General features: G+C 37.7%; 1 protein-coding gene and 1 long non-coding RNA gene across 5 annotated transcripts in view; one reads left to right on the forward strand and one right to left on the reverse strand.

Moving 5' to 3' along the window:
• LOC126375506 (alpha-(1,3)-fucosyltransferase C-like) lies at positions 1-20,388 on the forward strand. 4 transcript variants are annotated; one of them, XR_007567599.1, is made up of 4 exons: positions 101-466; positions 7,999-9,108; positions 10,275-13,510; positions 20,183-20,388. XR_007567599.1 is itself a non-coding variant. In XM_050022471.1 (3 exons), exons 2-3 carry the CDS (start codon positions 8,108-8,110, stop codon positions 10,588-10,590), a joined length of 1,317 nt encoding a protein of 438 aa, XP_049878428.1. In that variant the 5' UTR covers positions 1-74; positions 7,999-8,107; the 3' UTR covers positions 10,591-14,043. The 4 variants fall into 4 exon arrangements, 2 of the variants coding, with proteins under 2 accessions (XP_049878428.1, XP_049878427.1); XM_050022471.1 differs by lacking the exons at positions 101-466; positions 20,183-20,388 and adding an exon at positions 1-74 and having other exon boundaries at positions 10,275-14,043; XM_050022470.1 differs by lacking the exon at positions 20,183-20,388 and having other exon boundaries at positions 10,275-14,043.
• The window catches only part of LOC126375603 (uncharacterized), a 7,173-nt gene continuing 2,602 nt past the window's right edge, over positions 16,173-20,743 (reverse strand). Inside the window, exon 2 of the long non-coding RNA XR_007567615.1 lies at positions 16,173-16,331. This is a non-coding gene — a long non-coding RNA (uncharacterized LOC126375603). The remainder of the gene's footprint in view (positions 16,332-20,743) is intronic.

The raw sequence follows: 20,743 nt of genomic DNA on the forward strand, positions 1-20,743 counted from the left end.
AGTTATCATACAGACGTGAACCAGTGTGGTTTGATGAATAACCGAAGTTTTATATTCTTCTTTTTTGTATAATGGTGAGTCACTAAGTTCTCGAGTCCGAGTGAAGCGCTGACCTTGTCTATACAGCGACGCGACCAGTCATAGAGCGTGCGCGTTAAACACCACTCGCGCCGCGCGCTCAAAACACAACAAAAATACACCAAACCCAACTCCCACAATCTTCCGTCACCGCACTAGTCACTGCTAAAAATACACGCGCTATTCCCCAATAAATACATCTCTGGAAATTTGCTCCAAGCCTCCATTCAGTAACGTTTGATTCACATTGGATTCTATTCGGATCCGCTGCGCGCATGTGCGGATTTACGCGACCAGTTTTAAAGTGCATCGTTTCAGTTTTCCGGTTACAAACACCAAGTGTTTATCAAACGGACGGGTTATAATGTGGGATAGAGAGTGACAACAGGTGCGTATCTTCGACATAACACGGAATTGTTAAGTAACAACTGGTTTTCTGTGTTTTCTGAATGGAATTATATGTTCATAGTCCACGAATAACATCATTTCATTGTCACTAATCTTCTCGTGAAGACTGATTTGCTTATTAACGCAAACGTTAAAGTCAGTTCCAACAAGAGGTTATGATGTATAAATTGCTAATTGGGCTTATTGTGAAAGTATACCTATGTTAGAAGGATGTATGATTTACACTTGAATGCATTCGAATCTCTTTCAAAAATGGTTCTTTTTAGTAGGTTTTAGTGCTCCATGTCTCATTTTGTTTGTACTATGTAGGTCAAGTAAACCTAAAAATGCGGTCAAGAACACCTAGCGGTTACGTTGTCTAAATTTTGGTTTTATTCGTATGTTTTCTACCAGGTGAGAGCTCCTAGCGATATGTATATTTTGCACTAACCTAATCAAGTTGGTAGTGAATAGATTTTTCTTGCGGAAAATGTTCAATAAAAATTGACTTAAACAGAAAGTTTCGTTAAGTTTCTAAATAATCTAATTAAATTACAATGCACAAAACAACACGAATCATGAGTTTTATTTGAAATGACAACAAGCGAAACGGAGTCGGAACGCAGGATTTTGCAGTTTCATATAAAATCCCACGCTCCAGTCCACTTTTCCTACCGGGTGAGCATCCCTGATGCACCCCATTTGTCCAGCCAAGTAGCTAAAGCCATTTGCGGCAAATCTACCACACGTCACGCCAATAAAGGTCCACTTGTACCTCTTTCCGGACTCTATGTGCAGCATACTTTGTTTTATTTTTTTTATTTTATTTTAGGGTTACGATGTCACTTACTCCCCGTGCCAGTACATACAGATAGCCACACAAGTAGGCATTGGTGTTAGTGACACCGTAACGAATACTGAAAGGGACGATTCAGACCATGATTCTGAGTTGATATCAAGTGGAATTTCCTGTCGGAAAATTCATGATAATGTTTGTGTTTTTTTAAATCATTTTCCGTTCCATACTTTACTACACTACTACTACTTTTCTACTTTACTTTACTTGTATGGCTACCTGTACGTACGTATTTGTACGGGATGTACGTAAGTGACATCGTAACATATACTAAGAGGGATGATTCAGCTCATTATTCTGAGTTGATATCAAATGGAATTTTCCATCGCAAAAGTATAGAATTGAAAAAAATAAATAAAAAACAAAAATAAAATTTTGCGACGGAAATTCCACTACATATTAAGTCTGAATCATTCCCCTCAGTATACGTTACGATATCACTAACATCCTGTATAGTTTAATACACTTGCGAGCTACGTCCAACATTACAACATGTACCAAGTAGAACATTATTTCTTCCAAAACCATTAATTTTCAAGCTTAGGTAACCTGATCATCATTATTCTCTTGAACTGGCGAACCCGGCAGACTTTAAACCATCCAAGAGGGACATTTTTGGACGGACGTTTAGACATTAACTTAATAGGATTTATTTTGATACGTACTGACTTACATGTTTAAACAACTAATTGGCTAACATATTAAAGTTTTTACCTTCTCTATGGTTTATCATCACTAATTATTTAAGTATTTAAGTCTATAAATCATGTAATACAAACTGGATTTAAGAAAAAAAGAAAAGAAAGGAAAACATGAAACAGTAGGACTAGGGCCCTGTGCTGGGAAGTTTTCTGGCCACGTCTTTCCCTCAGCGTTACAGATTCCGATGTGGTAGTAGTATTACAGCTAGTTACATAATATGTAATTTAATTTTTTTGACGTTCAAAAAGCGCTAACTTTGTAAGCCAATTTTGAAAAATAAATATTTTTGAATTTTGAATTCTTTTGAATTTTTGAATTCTAATTTAAGAGCCACGGTCTTGTCTCTTGCCGTCCGCCCCGCAGTACTCTGTCTGACGTGATTGGGATGGCGCCCAGAGTAGACTATTTCAAAGCCAGCTACAGTCCCTGTGACTTGCCCCATCCGTCCTGCATTGCCGTACCGACGGCTCCCATCTCCGCCTCTGCAACCGTTGCGCTCTTCAGCTCTATCAGTAATTATCATAGGTTATCTTTAAACGCGGGCCATTCTTAATAAATTAAAAAGAAGACAAGAAATATTTCACATTAGGTTAAGTATACATAATATATTCCACAAGTTATTACATTAACAAAAACATCAAAAAGAGTGTAATGGAAAAAACACCCACTAATGATTTAGAATAGGGACAGAAACACTAAAATATTGATAAGTACCGCTAACAGGTACCAAAACGGCACACAACACTTCATAACATTAAAGAAAGTGGTATGGCGGTAGTATATAGCATCGAATGGACGCCATAGGCCGCATTCACAGACATATTTCATTTTTTTCATCTCATCTTTTCCCTCTTCGAGCCTCTCCTTCGCATCTTGAACCATGTCTTTGACCTTTGCCACAAGTTTCGACTTTTCCCTTTCGATTTCATCTTCAGGGTGTTTATCGTACAGACTGTCGCGATACTTCTCTGGTTCAAATTTGTCTTCGCATATGCCTTCGGGTAGCTTCGGAGGGCCTCTCTCGCAGATGGGCCTGTTGTAACAATCAGGGCTCTTGCGACAGTCTGGATGTTCCAGGCATGGCGCTCGAAGACGAGGTTTGTCGCTTGTCCCAGCCTTCATCTTCAAAGTTTAGCTACCTATATACTTTACAAAATCAATTTGCTTAGTCTTCGCTTAAATAATCTGAATGCGAATAATTTTAAAAGTGTCAATAAATGTTACTGAAAATTTTGTCCAAACATAAACCGGTTACATTACCAATGATTTTATAAAAAAGTAGATATCAAAAAATCACATTGTATATTTTTAAATAGAAAAACTGATTATGTCATTATAGCAGTAAAATTGACGTTATGCAAAGACAGGAAAAAACAAAATCAATATTTTTCTTTCTTTTCTTATTAACCTTGTGTATGGCCAGGGAGGAGACAGGTGGACTTATGGAAGTGGTTTCTTAGCCCTCAGCACTCCCCATTTGTCCGGCTAAGTAGTGAATGCCAAATGCGGTAAGTCTAAAATAACGTCACATCAAAAAAAGTCTTACACCGCAGAGCAGCGTGGCGCAGTTTGAGCGCTTCTAACCTGCTTTTAAGTTTTATTAAAACTGAATAAAGATTCTAATCTGTCAGGATGATATCTAGCAACTAGCAACGACTTTTGACACAGAGTCTTATTGGAGTCTTACGATGTAATAATGAATAAACAGTCTGTCTGTTTTTACAATATGCCTCGTAGGAGGATAGATCATTACTAATTTAAGAGCGAAGCATTTTATGCTACTTTTTTAGGGAAAAATAGAGCAGTGGTTGCCCTCTTGCCTTCCGCCCCGCAATACTCTGTGTAACGCGAGTGGGATGGCGCCCAGGGTAATCTATTTCAAAGCCGTACTAGAACTCCTGTCGTCCGCCTCTGAATAGTACTGACAGTTACTACTGCCCTCTGTCAGGTTCCAGGTTACAGTTCATGTGGCTCCCATCTCCGCCTCTGCAACCGTTGAGGTCTTCACCCGTGTCCCTGGGCAAGGCTTCTACGTTATATCTCGTAGGTCTGGGTCCCTATCCGAGCTCAGCCACCATCTCACTCCGGCCTATTGAAGTAAGAGGTGCCCACTCCAGCGGCAGGGACGCGCCAAACAGTTAATGTTTTTATACGAAACCAAAACCAAAGAATAATAAATAGGTAGCAGACATTTTTGTTTCTTTTTTCGCTCCTACTTCAGCATACAAACATTAAAAAGATCTTATTATATAGTTATCCTCGACACCGAAACAGCATCGTCTCATCTTCAACAGTTCATAAGTATTTTTTGACATGACTTTCCGTAGATTTGGCACACACAAAGCATTAACTACTTGGCCGGACAAATGGGGAGCGCTGAAGGCTCTCACCCGGTAGAACATTTAAAACAACAGGCCTGAGGGTGCCCAGTTGGGTGCATAACTCGGCTCAGGGCGTCGTCTGAGAGGAAAAATATTTGAAAGAATTAATCGACTCTAGTGGGTCGATAGCGATAAGCGCTGATTGAGGGAAATCGTCGACCACGCCGGCGGGGTCGGTATCGGGGTTCTGAAGTGTTTGGTGTCGCGAGCTGATTTGCTGCCTCTATGGCTCAAGGAGGAACTGCGGATACTCGTACTTTATATGGAACATCTTATTGCAACGCACACTACTTAGTCAACATCACGGTGTCCCGCGCCTCGGGACAAGCTAGAGAGCCATATTATTCAGGCTCGCCCCCTAATACAGAGACTTAAACAACTGGTGAGGAGTGAGTGTATATACCTACTTTACACCTCTGCCTATCCCTCCGGGGATATAAGCGTGATGTTATGTTATGTTCTGTAACAAAATTTGTATAAGTAATTTTAAAATAAAGAAATCAGCATCATCTTCGTTCATTCCGTTATTCACAGGGTCCGCTTACCTAACCTGAAGATTTGTCAGGTCCGGTTTTTTACAGAAACTACTGCCTGTCTGACCTACCAACCCGCGAAGGGAAAACCAGCTCAATACAGGTTAAGTCACATACCTCCGAAAATGCATTTCTCGGGAATGGGTTTCCTCACGATGTTTTCCTTCACCGCTGAGCACGAGATAAAAAATAAAGAAATAATAACACAAAAAGATATTAAAAGATCTGTTCCGTGTTTAAGCTCGATTAAATATAACCACTACTTTGCTTTAGGCACCATGCTTGTCCGTTTTTTCTATTTCTCTTCCAACCACTTCTGTGATCTAGTGGTTACAGCATAGGGCTCACGATCTGGAGGCCAGGGTGCGATTCCCGATAGGGAGATTGTCCAAAATCACTTTATGAGCATCTCACATTCCAGGCTGAATCACCACATTGTCGGAAAAAGTAAAAACCGGGCTTGGGGAGGCCAGGTAAGATGTTGGTCCAGGGGTACCAGTCCAAACGCTTCCATCAAACCACAGTGGAGCAGCGTGGTAGAGTATGCGCTATCCTCTGGTCGATTGAGGGGAGGTTTGCGCCCAGCAATGGGACGTAATAGTCTGCTTATGTTATGTATGAGAAGATTTTTTTTGCTGTTTAGCAATAAGGCCACCTATTGTGCTTATGTTTTTATTCGTATGTTTATGTCCTTTGTATATGTCGTTGTACAATAAAGTATTATTGATTGATAGTTTATTTTTTCGTTATTATTGAACTTTATCAATCATAGAAGACCTGACGCACCAACGCTGTGTGGATAGATATACATTGTTTTAAGTTTACGTGGTTACTATCGCGGTTGCGGTCATATCCCTGATTTAAACGCGGTAAGAATCCGTTATTATGTGCTGTGTGGATATGCCTTTAGTTCTACGTCGGGTCATGCTCTGTTATGTAACAACACATTTTTCTTTAATAGAACTGACTATGTTATTTATCTTTGACCGAATATATAAATGTAAATTCACCCTTTCTCTATCAGAATCATCGGTATGTCTGTCAAAAAGTCTGTCGCGGTGTTTCTCTGGCTCGAACTTCTCATGGCAATATCCTGCTGGCAATTCTTCTTGGCCCTGACCCTGGCAACTTCTTGCGTAACAGTCTGGATTTTTCTGACATTCTGGGTCGGGATCATACTCATTTAGAATCCGAGGACCATTGTACAAATCAAGATTCATGTTTGTGATACACTCCTGATACAAAATGTCACCTGGAAGAGATTGCTATGTAGCAATAATGGCGCCGTTTGTTTTGTTTTATTCTGTCGGTTTTAATAATGCGTTTCGTATTGCATTGTGATCATTTACTTAGGCAGGTATTTTACCAAATTTTTTTTTTATAATTCAGGATTGGATCTTGTACTTAATTGGTTCTCCATTATATAAACTGGTTGCCATATTGGTTCATTGTAAGTGTGCAATAAGGATCAGCATCGTGAATACATTTTAAGGCCATTTCGCTTCAGATTAATGTTGGTCGAGTAAGAAGTTGCACCTGTAATAGTTAACGGGTAGATAATTAATCTAGCGATGGATGTACCTCTGACTACCCCAATTGGAATATAGTCGTGAACTTATGTTAGTTAACGAAAACACGTTTAACGTTTCTTTTTGATGTGACTTATTGTAGATTTGCCCAGTTGGGTGCGAACCTCGGTTCAGGGCGTCGTCTGGCATCACATTTGAAAGAATTAATCGACCCTAGTGGGTCGGTACGGTAAGCGCCGAATGAGGGAAACTGTGGTCCAGTAGTTGACCGTTGGGCTCACGCTCCGGAGGTCTCGGGCTCGAATCCCGGTGGGGACACATCACAAAAATCACTGTGTGATCCCTAGTTTGGTTAGGTTACAGGCTGATCACCTGATTGTCCGAAAGTAAGATGATCCGTGCTTCGGAAGGCGCGCTAAGCCGTTGGTCCCAGTTACTACTTACTGATGTAAGTGAGTAATCGTTACATGAGCCATGTCAGAAGTCTTTGGCGGCTCAATAATAATCCTGACACCAGGGTTGCTGAGGCTGGTGATCCACCTCACAACCCACACGATAGAAGAAGTAGGTAGTCATTACATGAGCCACGTCATGGGCTTATGGCGGCATAATACTGAAATGAGGTCGGTCATTGATCTCACAACCCACACATTAGAAAGTAAATAAAATATATGATATTATATGAGGTTAAAAATAATACCCGAATGAAATGCTTACATGGATGTCTAAGAATGACCAAAGAAGCTAGCTCAAATAAAACTGTAAAAGATTAATGTACTTACAATCAAAAAATAACCTGCAAAACGTAGGGATTTATATTCTATTTGATAATCCGAATATAATATGCGATGTGAATTGAGGTGATTATGTCACAGTGTGACATATTACAAAAACCCTCCACAGATAATAAAATAAAAAAATATAAAGAATAAAATGAAAATAACCTCTATCGTTTAAATGTAGATTATCGTCGGCAGTCTCGCAAAATAATATGTTATTGATTCTATGTACTTAATTTATAATTATGATTATTTTTTCGTTGTAAGTTTCCCTAAGCATTATGGATTATGGTTAGTTTAAATGGGATAACATTTATTTATTGCTCTAGTAATTTACAATTTTGGACCGCAACTATATACCACTAGTTGAGCGGAGATACATCATCATCATCATCATCAGCCCATTAACGTTCCCACTGCTGGGGCACGGGCCTTCCCTATGGATGGATAGGGAGATCGGGCCTTAAACCATCACGCGGGCCCAGTGCGGATTGATGGTTATTAACGACTGCTAATGCAACCGGGACCAACGGCTTAACGTGCCTTCCGAAGCACGGAAGAGCTCGAGATGAACTTTTTTTTGTGTTCACCCATCCTATGACCGGCCTTTGCGAAAGTTGCTTAACTTCAACAATCGCAGGCCGAGCGCGTTTACTGCTGCGCCACCGAGCTCCTCAGAGATACAGGAGATACATCATTAACATGTTACTAGCTAAGTTTCACTATACTAACAAGTTAAATTTTAATTTTCAGGTTACATCCGTTGAGCAGCCGAAATCAACCGTCACTCCCAAACAATAATCGTTCCAATGTTTGCTGAAGTTGAATCACGCTCTCGTTACCTGAACATGAAGCCTATAAGATGCCTCGATGTTTCATTCGGGGCACTAGTCTCAAACAGCTCCTGAGACCAACTCCTTCTCTTAAGTTGTTCATACTTCTATCAATATTCACTTGCACCTACGTGTTCTGGACGCAACAACCTACCGAAAATGACTTGTTGTACGATAAAAACCTCACAGATGAAGCGCTTCAAAATATCGCCCAGGATTCAAGGTACGCGTTTGTTTATCGGAAGAAGACGCATCTGCCTAAAGACCTTAAATACATTCTGCTGTGGACTCCCGCAGACTACGCCCCGTTCTACTACTTGGGCAAGGGACAGCGCGGATTCGTTACTAACAACTGTTCGATGGTCAACTGTTACGTCACTGATGACAGACATTTCTTCGGCGGCGACCTCAGCAGGTTTGATGCTCTAGCCTTTAATGGACGAAACATACAGTCCTTAACCCTAAAAGACTTGCCCAAAGAGAGGTCGCCCCACCAGAAATATATTTACTTCAACACAGAATCAGCTGATAACTACCCCGTCTGTAATCAAATATTTGACGGATTTTTCAATTGGACTGCAACGTACAGACTGGATTCTGATATTATTTATCCTTATATTTTAATAAGGAATAAGACAGGAGACGTTGTGGGACCGAAGTTGAATATGGAATGGGTTGGAAACATGGAAGAGATAGACGAGGAACTGGCCAGCAAGTTGCGGAATAAAAGCAAAGCGGCTGCCTGGTTTGTGTCTCATTGCTCTAGCAGCAGCCGACGAGAAGAATTTGTACATAAGCTTCGAAGAGCTCTACTGGCATATGGCTTAAAACTGGACATCTACGGTGACTGTGGGATTTTAAAATGTCCAAGATCTCAACAATCCGAATGCAATGCGCTGCTCGAAAAAAAATACCATTTTTACATGTCTTTGGAGAACTCATTTAATAAGGACTATGTTACGGAGAAATTGCTGACGAGTTTACAACACAACCTTGTTCCTATTGTTTACGCTGGAGCCAATTTATCTAGGTAAGTATGTATATTTTTTTATTTTTTATGATACACTTATTTTATTTTTATCTCAACACCGAACCTAACATCGTTCTCTTTTATTTTCTTTTTTTACATGAAGTTCCACGAAGCTTGGGTACTTTAGTTAATTCGTCTTGCGATGGACGTGCTTACCTACCTCTGTCTACCCCAATTGGGAATATGGCACATTCCTCCAAAAATGCATTTCTTGGGAATGTGTTTCTTTACGATGTTTTCCTTCACCGTTGAGCTCGTGATAATTATTTATGATCCAAACATGAATTCGTAAACAAATTCGACAATCATTGGTTTAGGCCTGTGCTGGATTATTAGTCATTATCGATTGTAAAACTGTCGATGTTTTGGCAGCAATATTTAATCCATTATTATATTATTACGTGTTGCACAACCGACCATATATAATGTATATTGTGTTAGCGGCATTTTTTAATTAATCCAACAAGTTCATATTAATTAGTACTTTGTGGGCGACATAATGTGTCAAGTCAACATAATGAATGACCATATGCTCCAGAGATGTGTATGTATGCTCCAGAGAGGATATATGTAGGATATAAAATAAAAAAGGGATATTTTAATGGGAGGTAGATGGGAGGTTTTCTTTTTTAGAATTAAAAAAAAATGTTCTCAAGAACAAGTTACTGGGCCATTGCTAAGATGCCAATGATAGAAAAAAAACTTTTATTTAATTTAGGAAATAAATGAACGAGACAAAGACTTCTTTTCTTATTTTCATCCTCTCTGGACATTTTAATAAGATTCTGTTTTATTTATTCATTATTTGATTTCAAAACGTACGTTTCATTTTAAGATTTCAAAAAGAAAAGCCCAAATATAACGTTACGTTCAACGCCATCTATCCAGCAGCTAGGATAAAAAAAAAGGAAAATCCCTCATTATCTTGACTTCTTTTATTCTCAAAAGACCAAATGCCCCTTACATTCCGACGACAATCCAATAATAACACCTTGAGAGAATTGAAATACTCGCGTAATCACGTACGGAAAACTATGACAAAATATTATGTGTTTTGTTGTTTTTTTTATTTACGTAACTTATCGTTTTCTCTCGGACGGCAGTCTCTACTCAGCCGGATAAAAAGATATCTGTGGAAATGTAGCTATTTCTTTCTCCCTTTCCAGATTCCTGCCACCTGGTTCCTTCATAGACGGCCGTGCTTCTAAACCTGAGGCAGTGGCAGGGCTCATGTATCGGCTGATGAAGTCTGAGAAGCTCTACCAGCAGTACTTCAGGTGGAAGAATTACTACACATATCACGATGCAACCTTTGAGAATGTCTGCACAGTGTGCCAGGCGTTAAACGATAAGCAAAAGGTTGAAACTTTTAGTCAGTACAAGAATTTCAGGGAATGGTGGAACCCCCTTTATACCGAGCACTGTAAGTCATGGATCCAACGAGTTTTTAAGGCAGACTTGATAAATAAGGGAGCATTTTGACCATATAAACAAAAGCCGATCGCCCTTGCTCATAACTAAATCTATTTATGTCCAAACTTAGTACTTAAGTAGGCATTGGTGCTAATTCCTGTAAACACCATCTAATTTTATTTTAAGTTATATCTGTCATTTTCTTATTCGCCGAAAAGGAAAGGGACGGGTATTCGACAAGCATAAAATTTATGGAACACAAATCTAAAACAACCGTCTAAAATTTAACACTGGCCAATAACCCGACAGAATTATGTTGACAGCACCATATCAAACGGTTTGCATACCAGCGAGATGCCTTTTTGATTCGCCCGGGTTATCCATTCATTTACTCATTCTTCCTAAAATTAAGAGCTGTCAGTCATCCGTCCCTTTCGGTGGATAAGAAAATGGCAGGTATAACTGAAAGTAAAATTAGGAGGTGTCTGCAGGAATCGGGACCATTATATTTGATAATGACGATTATTTGTGCAGGTGTTTAAAGGCCCAGAAATACCTTATTTCGGATTTCAAATTTATATGAAAAGCTGATAACTAGATCCATAAGACTGATTCGACTATCAAAACGTGTTCGTTAGTTCCAAAAAATGTATATATAGGTATATCACGAACGCCTTTCAATAGTCGAATCGTGCTCCCCGATATCAGGGATCCAAAATAAATCTTGAAATGTAATGCCGTGTACGGACAAGTGAAATGTAAAATGAAATGAAGAAAAACACACTTAGTAACAAAATTTCATACTTATAACTTATAAGTATGTAGAAGGTGGTAAAAATTGTGGGATAGGGCATGAAGGGAACGATTATTCTTTCTTCACCTTTGTTTATTTTACAAGTTTAATAATTTTTTTTACGTTTTCTCTTATTTAAACAACCGTCCGCCATTTCCCTGTCATTCCGCAATTCTCTCTTCTCACTCACTCACTCGTCTCTCTCTCTCTTTCACACACCTTTGCGTATCGTTTAATTCTACCTACCATTCAGTACTGTCTTAAATTCTTCATTTCATTTTACATTTTGCCTTGTCCGTAGTAGAAGGTATTTATAAGGTGTCCATTTTAAATGAGAATTAGCCCTAATGCGCCTAAATCTAAATACCGGCATTTGATCATCAGATATTTTAAGTAGAACCTTAACGCCTAAATAAAACTAAGCTCAATTCAATTCCAATAAAGTATTAAAAAACAATAATTTTATTGACGTAGTAGCAAAAGTATTACTAAATAAAAATAAAAGATAATACTAAATAAAAGATATTATACTTATTAAAAATTATATATAAACAATTAAGTAAAGCAATAACTATCATGTTGAACATGTAAAAGTTAGGTTGTTTTGATAGTGTTTTTTTTTATTTATTTAGAAAAGTAAGCAAAATCAAATCATAATGATAATTTATTTCTTATTTATTTATTATGAAGATTGTATACTATTATTATTCATAATAATTTGAATTTCACGGCAGCATTATTTTATTGTAAAACATTTGAAACTTAAGTATCTTAAGAAACCTAATGGATCTGTCAGTCTATTTTTACTGACTGTCGTAAATGTACTCCTTATAAAAAATATTCTTTATTTCTACACATTTATTTGAATGGCCTAGCCACTTTGCGAATTTACCATTTTTTGATAGGTAAGCCATTTTGAAATGATGCAATTGGTCTTTTGCGCCTAAACCTACTCAGTTTACGTTGGTTGTATTTCATTTAATGTCTCTAATAATAGATTAATTCGTTAGTTAACCGCTTAATTGTCAGTTGACGTAGCTGAAAAACAAATATCATTAAACATTGACGTTTCAACGATATGGCCAACTTAAATTGTCTATTTCATGAAATATGACCATTTCATGAAATGATCGAGCACATCATGAAATGATCAATTCTAAGATCTGGCCACGACATATACGAGAAATGAGATAATAGGTAATTCTCACGTTAAAGGTATACAGCGCATTCAATTTTTTTTTTTAGGGAACGTTGTCTGAAAAGGCCCTCTTTGACCATTTGATTGAATATAGGGTAGATGGCAACTACGTACAGTCATGAGCAATTATAATGTACCCACTTTAGGACTCTGTCGCACTAACATATTTGACATTTAGTGAGACGTACAGTTCCATTTGTCAAAAAAGTTAATGTGACATGGTACCAAAGTGTATACATATTAATGCTCGTGACCGTACAATATACTTGTAATACATACATACATAAACTCACGCCCGTAATCCCTAATGGGGTGGGCAGAGCCACAAGCAATCAAAGACAACTTGCAGCCACTATATACTTGTAATGGGAGGTGAAAATAAATAGGTAAAAAGAATTATGCAAATTTTAATGCTTTTTACCTAATAAATTAAAAGGTTAAGTAAAGGCAACATTGCACAGCGCCATTTAGAGTTTGTATCAAAAAAATTAGTTTTTATGACGTCATAAACATATTTCCAGAATCTTTGCTAACGTGGCTAATGTATTAAATATTGAAGTGTTTCAGTAGTAAGTACTGATATTAACTAGGAATAAGTATAGTATTCAGAAATCAAAATCATTTATTCAACGTAATTATCATGGATAAACTTGTTGACGGTCAATGTAACATTTTTAAATTTACGTCATTTCGCAAGGTGTTATAGCTGAGGAGAAGAAATGACAAGAAACTGCAACAGCAACACATCTTTTAAATCTAATTTATCATTTTTTTAAATGGCGAAGTAAATAACATGCGATGTGTCCATTTTCTAGTACCTATTATTTCAAGTATTTATTAGCACTTTCTAGTATTAGATCGTAAAATAAATATTACTTATAAGTATGTATAGTAAATATTTAAAATTATTTTATGGTCTGGCTACAAAGCATCACACAGCGTAACATATCATAATAATGTCAATCGCTTATAGGTAGGAAATGGAAAGTGACTTCAGGGTACGTATTTCATTAGTTACGGGCACAACCCTAACATAAGTAACCACTTGCCGTCACAGCCCTAATAAGCGTCTTGATGAGGTCATTGACCTCACAACCCGTATGAGAGAACAAGAAGCCTTCACACTTACGTTAGTGCAATGACTAGAGGTACTATACATGAATAAATTACTTCATAATGGTCTAAAGCAGATCCTTCACCTTGTACTTTGAACCAGACTTAATAAATCAAATATTTTTCATTTCACTTCTTATTGTGCCAAATTTCCAGTATTACTAAACATCTAGAAATTAGAAAGTAAAATGAGGAGTCGAATGTGTAAAGATAATGCCCTAACATAAATGTACCACTTGCCCTAATAATGCCATAATAATTATAGTTGTATACTATTTTTGTGCACTCATTGTAGGTATATTGTATTCGTAGTTCGCCTTATAGAGAAAACCGAATAAATCAGATTTTTTAAAAGATGCATGTACAGTCATGAGCAATATCATGTACTCACTTTAATACCCTCTCGCACTATCATATTTGACATTTAATGAAACTTACCGTTTAATTTGTTATATAAGTTAATGTGACATGGTTTCAAAGTGTATACATATTAGTACTCTTGACCGTACACATTCTGACGTAATATTTTAACCAACATAGCCACGATTTCTGTTAAAATTGGGACTACATTGTTTTACCTGGACTGAAAACCGCGTACCTATTGCGAGGTTAAGGCTACAAAAATGACATTCGAATGTGATTTTTTGGAACGGTTTTATGTGGTTTTCACTATAATGCGACGGTATAAATTATATACCCTAGCCCTATGCAATAGAATATACAATATACCTACCTGCACACGTCCAATGTGAGTAGGTATAGTTAAATCGAATTATTGTACAAAGTTTGAAAGAGCCTATCTGAAAGAAGGCAGTTGAATCACATTGTTAACGTCAATTATGCACTCACAACACTCACATAAAGCTTGGTGATGTGTGGGTACTTAGTTCATCTTGTGACTTATGTACCTCTGACTATTCCAATTGGGATATAGTCGTGAGCTTATGATTGTCATGTTATGTGTAATGATGCACTAATTCACAATGAATGCGTGTGCGATATCTGACAGCTTTCCTCTATTTTCTTTTGAAGTGACTTATTATATATTAATAAAATAAGTATCTTTTTTGTACTTGTCATCTATGTTGTGTTTGTGAGCAATAAGCGTTGTATATTTGCATCAGATGGCAATCACTGTATACTCGGTCAGAATTTACTTCGGCCGCTCGTGTTTGTTTACAGAAGTTATGAATTGTGAACGATATTAATCGAATAATTTTATATTCTCTGGGCAATGCTTTAACCAAACAAAGGTGAAATTAAACGATTAGAACGTAGTGAGATTAACATCCACAGTTCTTATTGCATTGCTTTAGTACTTATAATTTCGTTTTTGTTTGTGTTTGCGTTGTGTTTGCATTTACCGGGCACTTTATCCGAAAAAGAAAATGATTTTAGAGCACCCTACAAGCCCAGATGAAAAAAATAAAATTAAGTAAATTAAAAGGTTTATTATTTTTCAGAATTTAATGTATAATTAATAGTGGTTTTGAGAGCAATTTTAAGTGAAAAATATCTGTGTTACAGTCTCTAGTATTAGTCATAAACGTCAAAGCGTTATTCAGTGTAATATTTCTTATTATAATTATTAAGTAAGTGTTATTTGTGTTCGTTTTTGTAGTGGCTTCCAAAATGTCTTTTTTTGTTTCAATTACTTACTTACAAGTAATTTTGCCTTTTCGTGTTGGCCTCCCTTCAGTCACACGGAGGAGGTATAGAACATATTCCAACTCGCTGCCCCATGGCGGGCTGGTGGAGGCAATTGGGCTAGTAACCAACGGCTTAACGTGCCTTCACGAGCACGAAATCATCTTACTTTTTCTGATAACCAGGTGAATCAGCCTTAGCCAAATAAAAGACAATCTCACATAGTGATTTTAGACAGTGTCCCCATCAGGAATAGAACCCGGATCGTGAATCCGGACTTAGATCGCGAGTCCAATGAGCAGTTTAAGACATTGATGTTAAAATTAACTATTGTTATGTTACGTAGACGGTAACATGAATGGAGTAGGTAATATATATATAAGGAAGGAAGGGGAAGACCAAGAAGAGCTTACATGGAACAGATTAAAGAGAAGGCGAACGTCGTGTCTTATAAGGAAGTGAAGGAATTTTTCTTTGATAGACAAGAATGAAGAATGCTACACCGACAAGAGCGTGGCTCTTAAATTAGTGATGATGAATATATATCTAAAATTTAGAGTGAGGATATATTGTTGAAGTGGACCATTTGACTAGTAACATCTTGTGATGATAGTACTTATTGTTTTATTTACCTACGGACAGTGGACATAAAATGTATTTGTTAGAATTTTGCAATATTTAATTCATATGTAGGTACCTATGACGTTGCATAAAGAACGAAAATTGTATCATAGATATTATTAGAAATAGGTTTGTAATTGTGTCAATTCAGCGAGCAAAACTGAATTTTAAGTTTCATAGGTCTATTATACTAGTGCCTCAATTAGGTACGTGTAGTACGGTCACGAGTACTAATATGTATACACTTTGATACCATGCCACATTAACTTTTTTGACAAGTTAGACTATAAGTCTCATTAAATGTCAAATATGATAGTGCGACAGGGTTCTAAAGTGTGTACATGATATTGCTCATGACTATACAGTCACTTCTACCATAGGTAACTACATTAAATACCTACCGTAATGTGCCGTTCCCGGATATATTAGGATACGTTCCTGCAGTAAAAAGAAAAAAAAAGAGCATTATTACCTAGCCTTTAGGTAGATATATCAGAGCACAAGAAAACAATTTAAAAAAGTAGTCAGTAAATACTATTTTTTTTCGCTCCCAGTTCTATATACAGGATGTTACTGACGTCGTAACGAAAGCTTTGAGGGTTGATTCAGACCATGATGTCAAGTGGAATTGAAAATAATTTAAATGAACACAAAAATAGTCATGAATTTTGCGAGGGAAAATTCCACTTGATACGTATTAACTCATAATCATGGTCTGAATCGTCCCCTTCAGTATTCGTTACGACTTCACTAACACCCTGTATACCTAGCTTACCACCCACGCTTTCCGCTTACTCTGTACCAAATTTAATTAAAATCGATTAAAACCGATTTTAATTAAAATCGGTTCAGTAGTTTTGGAGTGAAAGGGTAACAGAGAGACAGTGCTACTTTCGCATTTATTATATCAGTAGGGAAGTAGGGATCACTGTGTATTTTATTTTGTCATATCAATACCAATTATGTTATATACTTTTTTTGCATTTTATTGAGTCAATGTACGATCACGAGTACTAATATGTATACACTTTGAAACCATGTCACATTAACTTTTCTGACAAATTAAACCGTAAGGGTCATTAAATGTCAAACATGATAGTGCGACAGGGTTCTAAAGTGGGTACATGATATTGCTCATGACTGTACCTACCTACTTATATTTTTTTTATATTTGGCGGCTTTATACCTACTTCTTGTACACCATAATCACTTAATCATAATTATAACATTAGGTTATTATAATAGATAAATAATATATGTAACATTATTATATGTATTACATTTTTTAAATTGTTGTCACCTGAATAGGAAAGTCTTTATATTGTTGAGTATTATGTGAAATATTTTGTATGTTACAAAAATGTAAATATACACTGACGGCCTTACTGGCGTGTTTTTTTTATTACCTTTTTCTAACGTTTGAGTTGTTACGGTTTCTATCAGGGTTATTATTGAGCCGCTAAAGGCCCCGGACATGGTAAGGTCGCTTTGGGGCCTTTGAAAACGTTCAGTCAGAGTGTAGCAGGATTGTAAGATAAACTACCGACCTCATAAAACCTGGTGTCAGGGTTACTATTGAGGCGCTATTCGACCCTCATGAGGGCCATATTTGGGCTTTTTTTGAAAGTGCCAGCCGAGAACGAAATAATGGTACGGTGAGTACAGTCATGAGCAATATCATCTTACCCACTTTAGGAACCCTGTCGCACTATCATGTTTGACATTTAATGGCCCTTACGGTTTAATTTGTCAAAAAAGTTAATGTGACATGGTTTCAAAGTGTAGTACCGTAGTGAGTAGTCATTTAGAACAATATTTTATAAATACGGCAGAATGTAAATGCCACTATCTCCGTGGTCTAGTGGTAAGAGCGTTAGGCTCACGATCTGAGGGCCGGGTTCGATTCCCGATGGGGACATTGTCGAAATCACTTTGTTCGACTATCCTTTGTTTGGTAAGGACTTTTCAAGCTTGAATCACCTGATTGTCCGAAAAAGTAAGATGATTCCGTGCTTCGGAGGGCACGTTAAGCCGTTGGTCCCGGCTATTAGCCGTAAATCATCTCCACCAACCCGCATTGGAGCAGCGTGGTGGAGTATGCTCCGTACCCTCCGGTTGATTGAGGGGAGGCCTGTGCCCAGCAGTGGGACGTATTTAGGCTTTTTATGTATGTATGTATGAGGAGCTCGGTGGTTAACGCGCTCGGTCTGCGATTGTTGAAGTAAAGCAACTTTCGCAAAAGCCGGTCATTGGATGGGTGACCACAAAAAAAATAAGTTTTCATCTCGAGCTCCTCCGTGCTTCGGAAGGCACGTTAAGCCGTTGGTCCCGGCTGCGTTAGCAGTCGTTAATAACCATCAATCCGCACTGGGCCTGATGGTTTAAGGCCCGATCTCCCCACCCATCCATAGGGAAGGCCCGAGCCCCAGCAATGGGGACGTTAATGGGCTGATGATGATGTATGTATGTATGTAAATGCCACCGTAAATCTGTTTAATTTAACGTTCTTTAAATGGTTAACACACTCGTTCAGGTCCCGTCCGAGTCGGATTTTATCGATTTAATTTTATCTTTGTTTATTTCCCTAAGTACGATTGATGCTATAAAAAATCCTTGTATAAATCATCCTTCATAGTGATCATGATTATCATAATTGCCATAGTCGCAGTATTTTCCGCAATGTTTCTAAGTATGAGTGGTAAAGTTGTATCTTTTTACGTGACTGTTTGTAGATTTGCCGAAAATGGCGTTAACTAGTTGGCCGGACAAATGGGGAGCGCTTACGGCTCTCACCAAGTAAACAATTTAGGACAACAAGCCCGCGGGTGCTCGGAAAAGTTGGCATATTTCACGATAAGAGGCGTAACTAAAATGGCAATGTTATTTTATTATGCCATAAAATGGTTCGGCTAATTGAATTACTAATAGTTCTTATCTTAAGATAAGGAAATATTTGCTATACAAATACAGGGTGTTAGTGACATAGTAACGAAAACTTTGAGGGATGATTCAGACCATGATTCTGAGTTGATATCAAGTGGAATTTTCCGTCGCAAAAGTATGGAACGGAAAAAACACTAAAATTTTCATGAATCTTCCGACAGGAAATTCCACTTGATATCAACTCAGAATCATGGTCTGAATCATCCCCCAGTATTCGTTATGGGTGTTAACCTATACCTACCTACTTGTATGGCCACCGTATGTACTTGTACGGGGTGTAAGTAACATCGTACCGAACACTGAGGGGGATGATTCAGCTGATTATTCTGAGTTAATGTCAAATGGAATTTTCCATCGCAAAAGTATATAATTGAAAATAATTATAAACCTAAAAAAAATCGCGAATTTTGCGACGGAAAATTCCACTTGTTAGTAACTCGGAATCATGGTCTGAATCATCCCCCCTGAGTATTCGTTACGATGTCACTAACACCCTGTATAAAACCTGTGGTCACAATGAAGGATAAATGTTTACAGTAAGTTTTATGAGTATAAATCAATGCGTGAGGAAGTAGCTCCATACCCCCTACGGTTGATTGAGGGAAAATATAGGCTGTAACAGTCTATAGCTGTTTGTGTTTTATGTATGTATTGTATTTTATTTTTATGTATTTTTTTCCTTTTTACTGCTGAATGATTTGTTTCTATACTGCGCTGGAAGCGAATAAAAAAATATATAGCGTGTTCACGTGCTTGTTCGGACTACGTAATTTTTTTTGATAAACAGCTGATCATACTAAGGTTTTTAGCTTTCCAGTGCTAAGGAGGGATCTCCTGCCTGCATGCGTGTAATACACAAAACGACCTTACTAGCTCCTTATGACGTAAAGTTTGCGGACGAGTGGAGTGCTCATACTTGTATGGCGCGCGTTTCGCGCTCACTTAGCCCTTTCAACCTCTTTCTCTTAAGTATTCCGTGGGTTAATCGAACTAGGATTTGTGTTTACATGCCTACTTATAAGAGACTCAGCATCATCTAGCGTTAACCCTAAGAGCCCGATACCTACCCCGCCGGCGTGATCGACGATTTCCCTCAATCAGCGCTTATCGCTATCGACCCACTAGAGTCGATTAATTCTTTCACATATTGTTCCTCTCAGACGACGCCCTGAGCCGAGGTTCGCGCCCAACCCCACCCTTAGGCCTGTTGTCTTAAACGTTGTACCGGGTGAGAGTCTTCAGCGCTCCCCATTTTTCCGGCCAAGTAGTTAATGCCATCTGCGGTAAATCTACAATAAGTCACGTCAAAAAAAAAATATAGCGTTACGTTAACCCGTTTTTCACAGGGACCAAGCGGAGCTGTCAAATCTTCGACTTGTCCGGTTTTTTACAGAAGCAACTGCCTGTATGACGCTCAAACCAGCCCAATACAGGTTAGGCCACATGCCTAGGTAAGTATTACAAAAAATCAATTTAAATTTTATTGCTAAGTAGGTATGTTGAGTAATAAAAAAGGCTTGCATGTGGAAAGAACCAACTAACACCACGCTATGTATGTTAGTGACAAGTATTACCTATAGGAGCCACAACAGGTACAATATTAACACAAGACATTTGTTTTGTACCTTATGAGGTTCTCAAAAATTATAGTAAGTAAATATAAAAAATATATTATATATCTGAAAACTCTCTCAAATAAACTAAGTGAAGTCTGTCGAATAGCTTTAAACCTAATTTCGCTTATGTCATAGATTAATTTAACAAATGAGTGAGTATTAGAATTTTTCATATTGTGGGTAGGTATAGCGATTAGATGCTATATCACAGCACTGTAAATTTTGTGGTGTGTACTTACTTTACCAAGTAGTTAGGTAATAAAGAAAGACACTTAAGATTTTCCGCTGAAG

Source organism: Pectinophora gossypiella, chromosome 19 (assembly GCF_024362695.1).
Source record: "Pectinophora gossypiella chromosome 19, ilPecGoss1.1, whole genome shotgun sequence".
Lineage (NCBI taxonomy): Eukaryota > Metazoa > Arthropoda > Insecta > Lepidoptera > Gelechiidae > Pectinophora > Pectinophora gossypiella.

What these genes read in the sequence shown, in the direction of transcription:
- LOC126375506 (XM_050022471.1), top strand. Translation starts at nt 8,108, where the DNA reads ATGCCTCGATGTTTCATTCGGGGCACTAGTCTCAAACAGCTCCTGAGA. An exon ending in GCTGGAGCCAATTTATCTAG is followed by an intron (nt 9,109 to 10,274) that starts GTAAGTATGTAT and finishes CTCCCTTTCCAG; the next exon opens with ATTCCTGCCACCTGGTTCCT.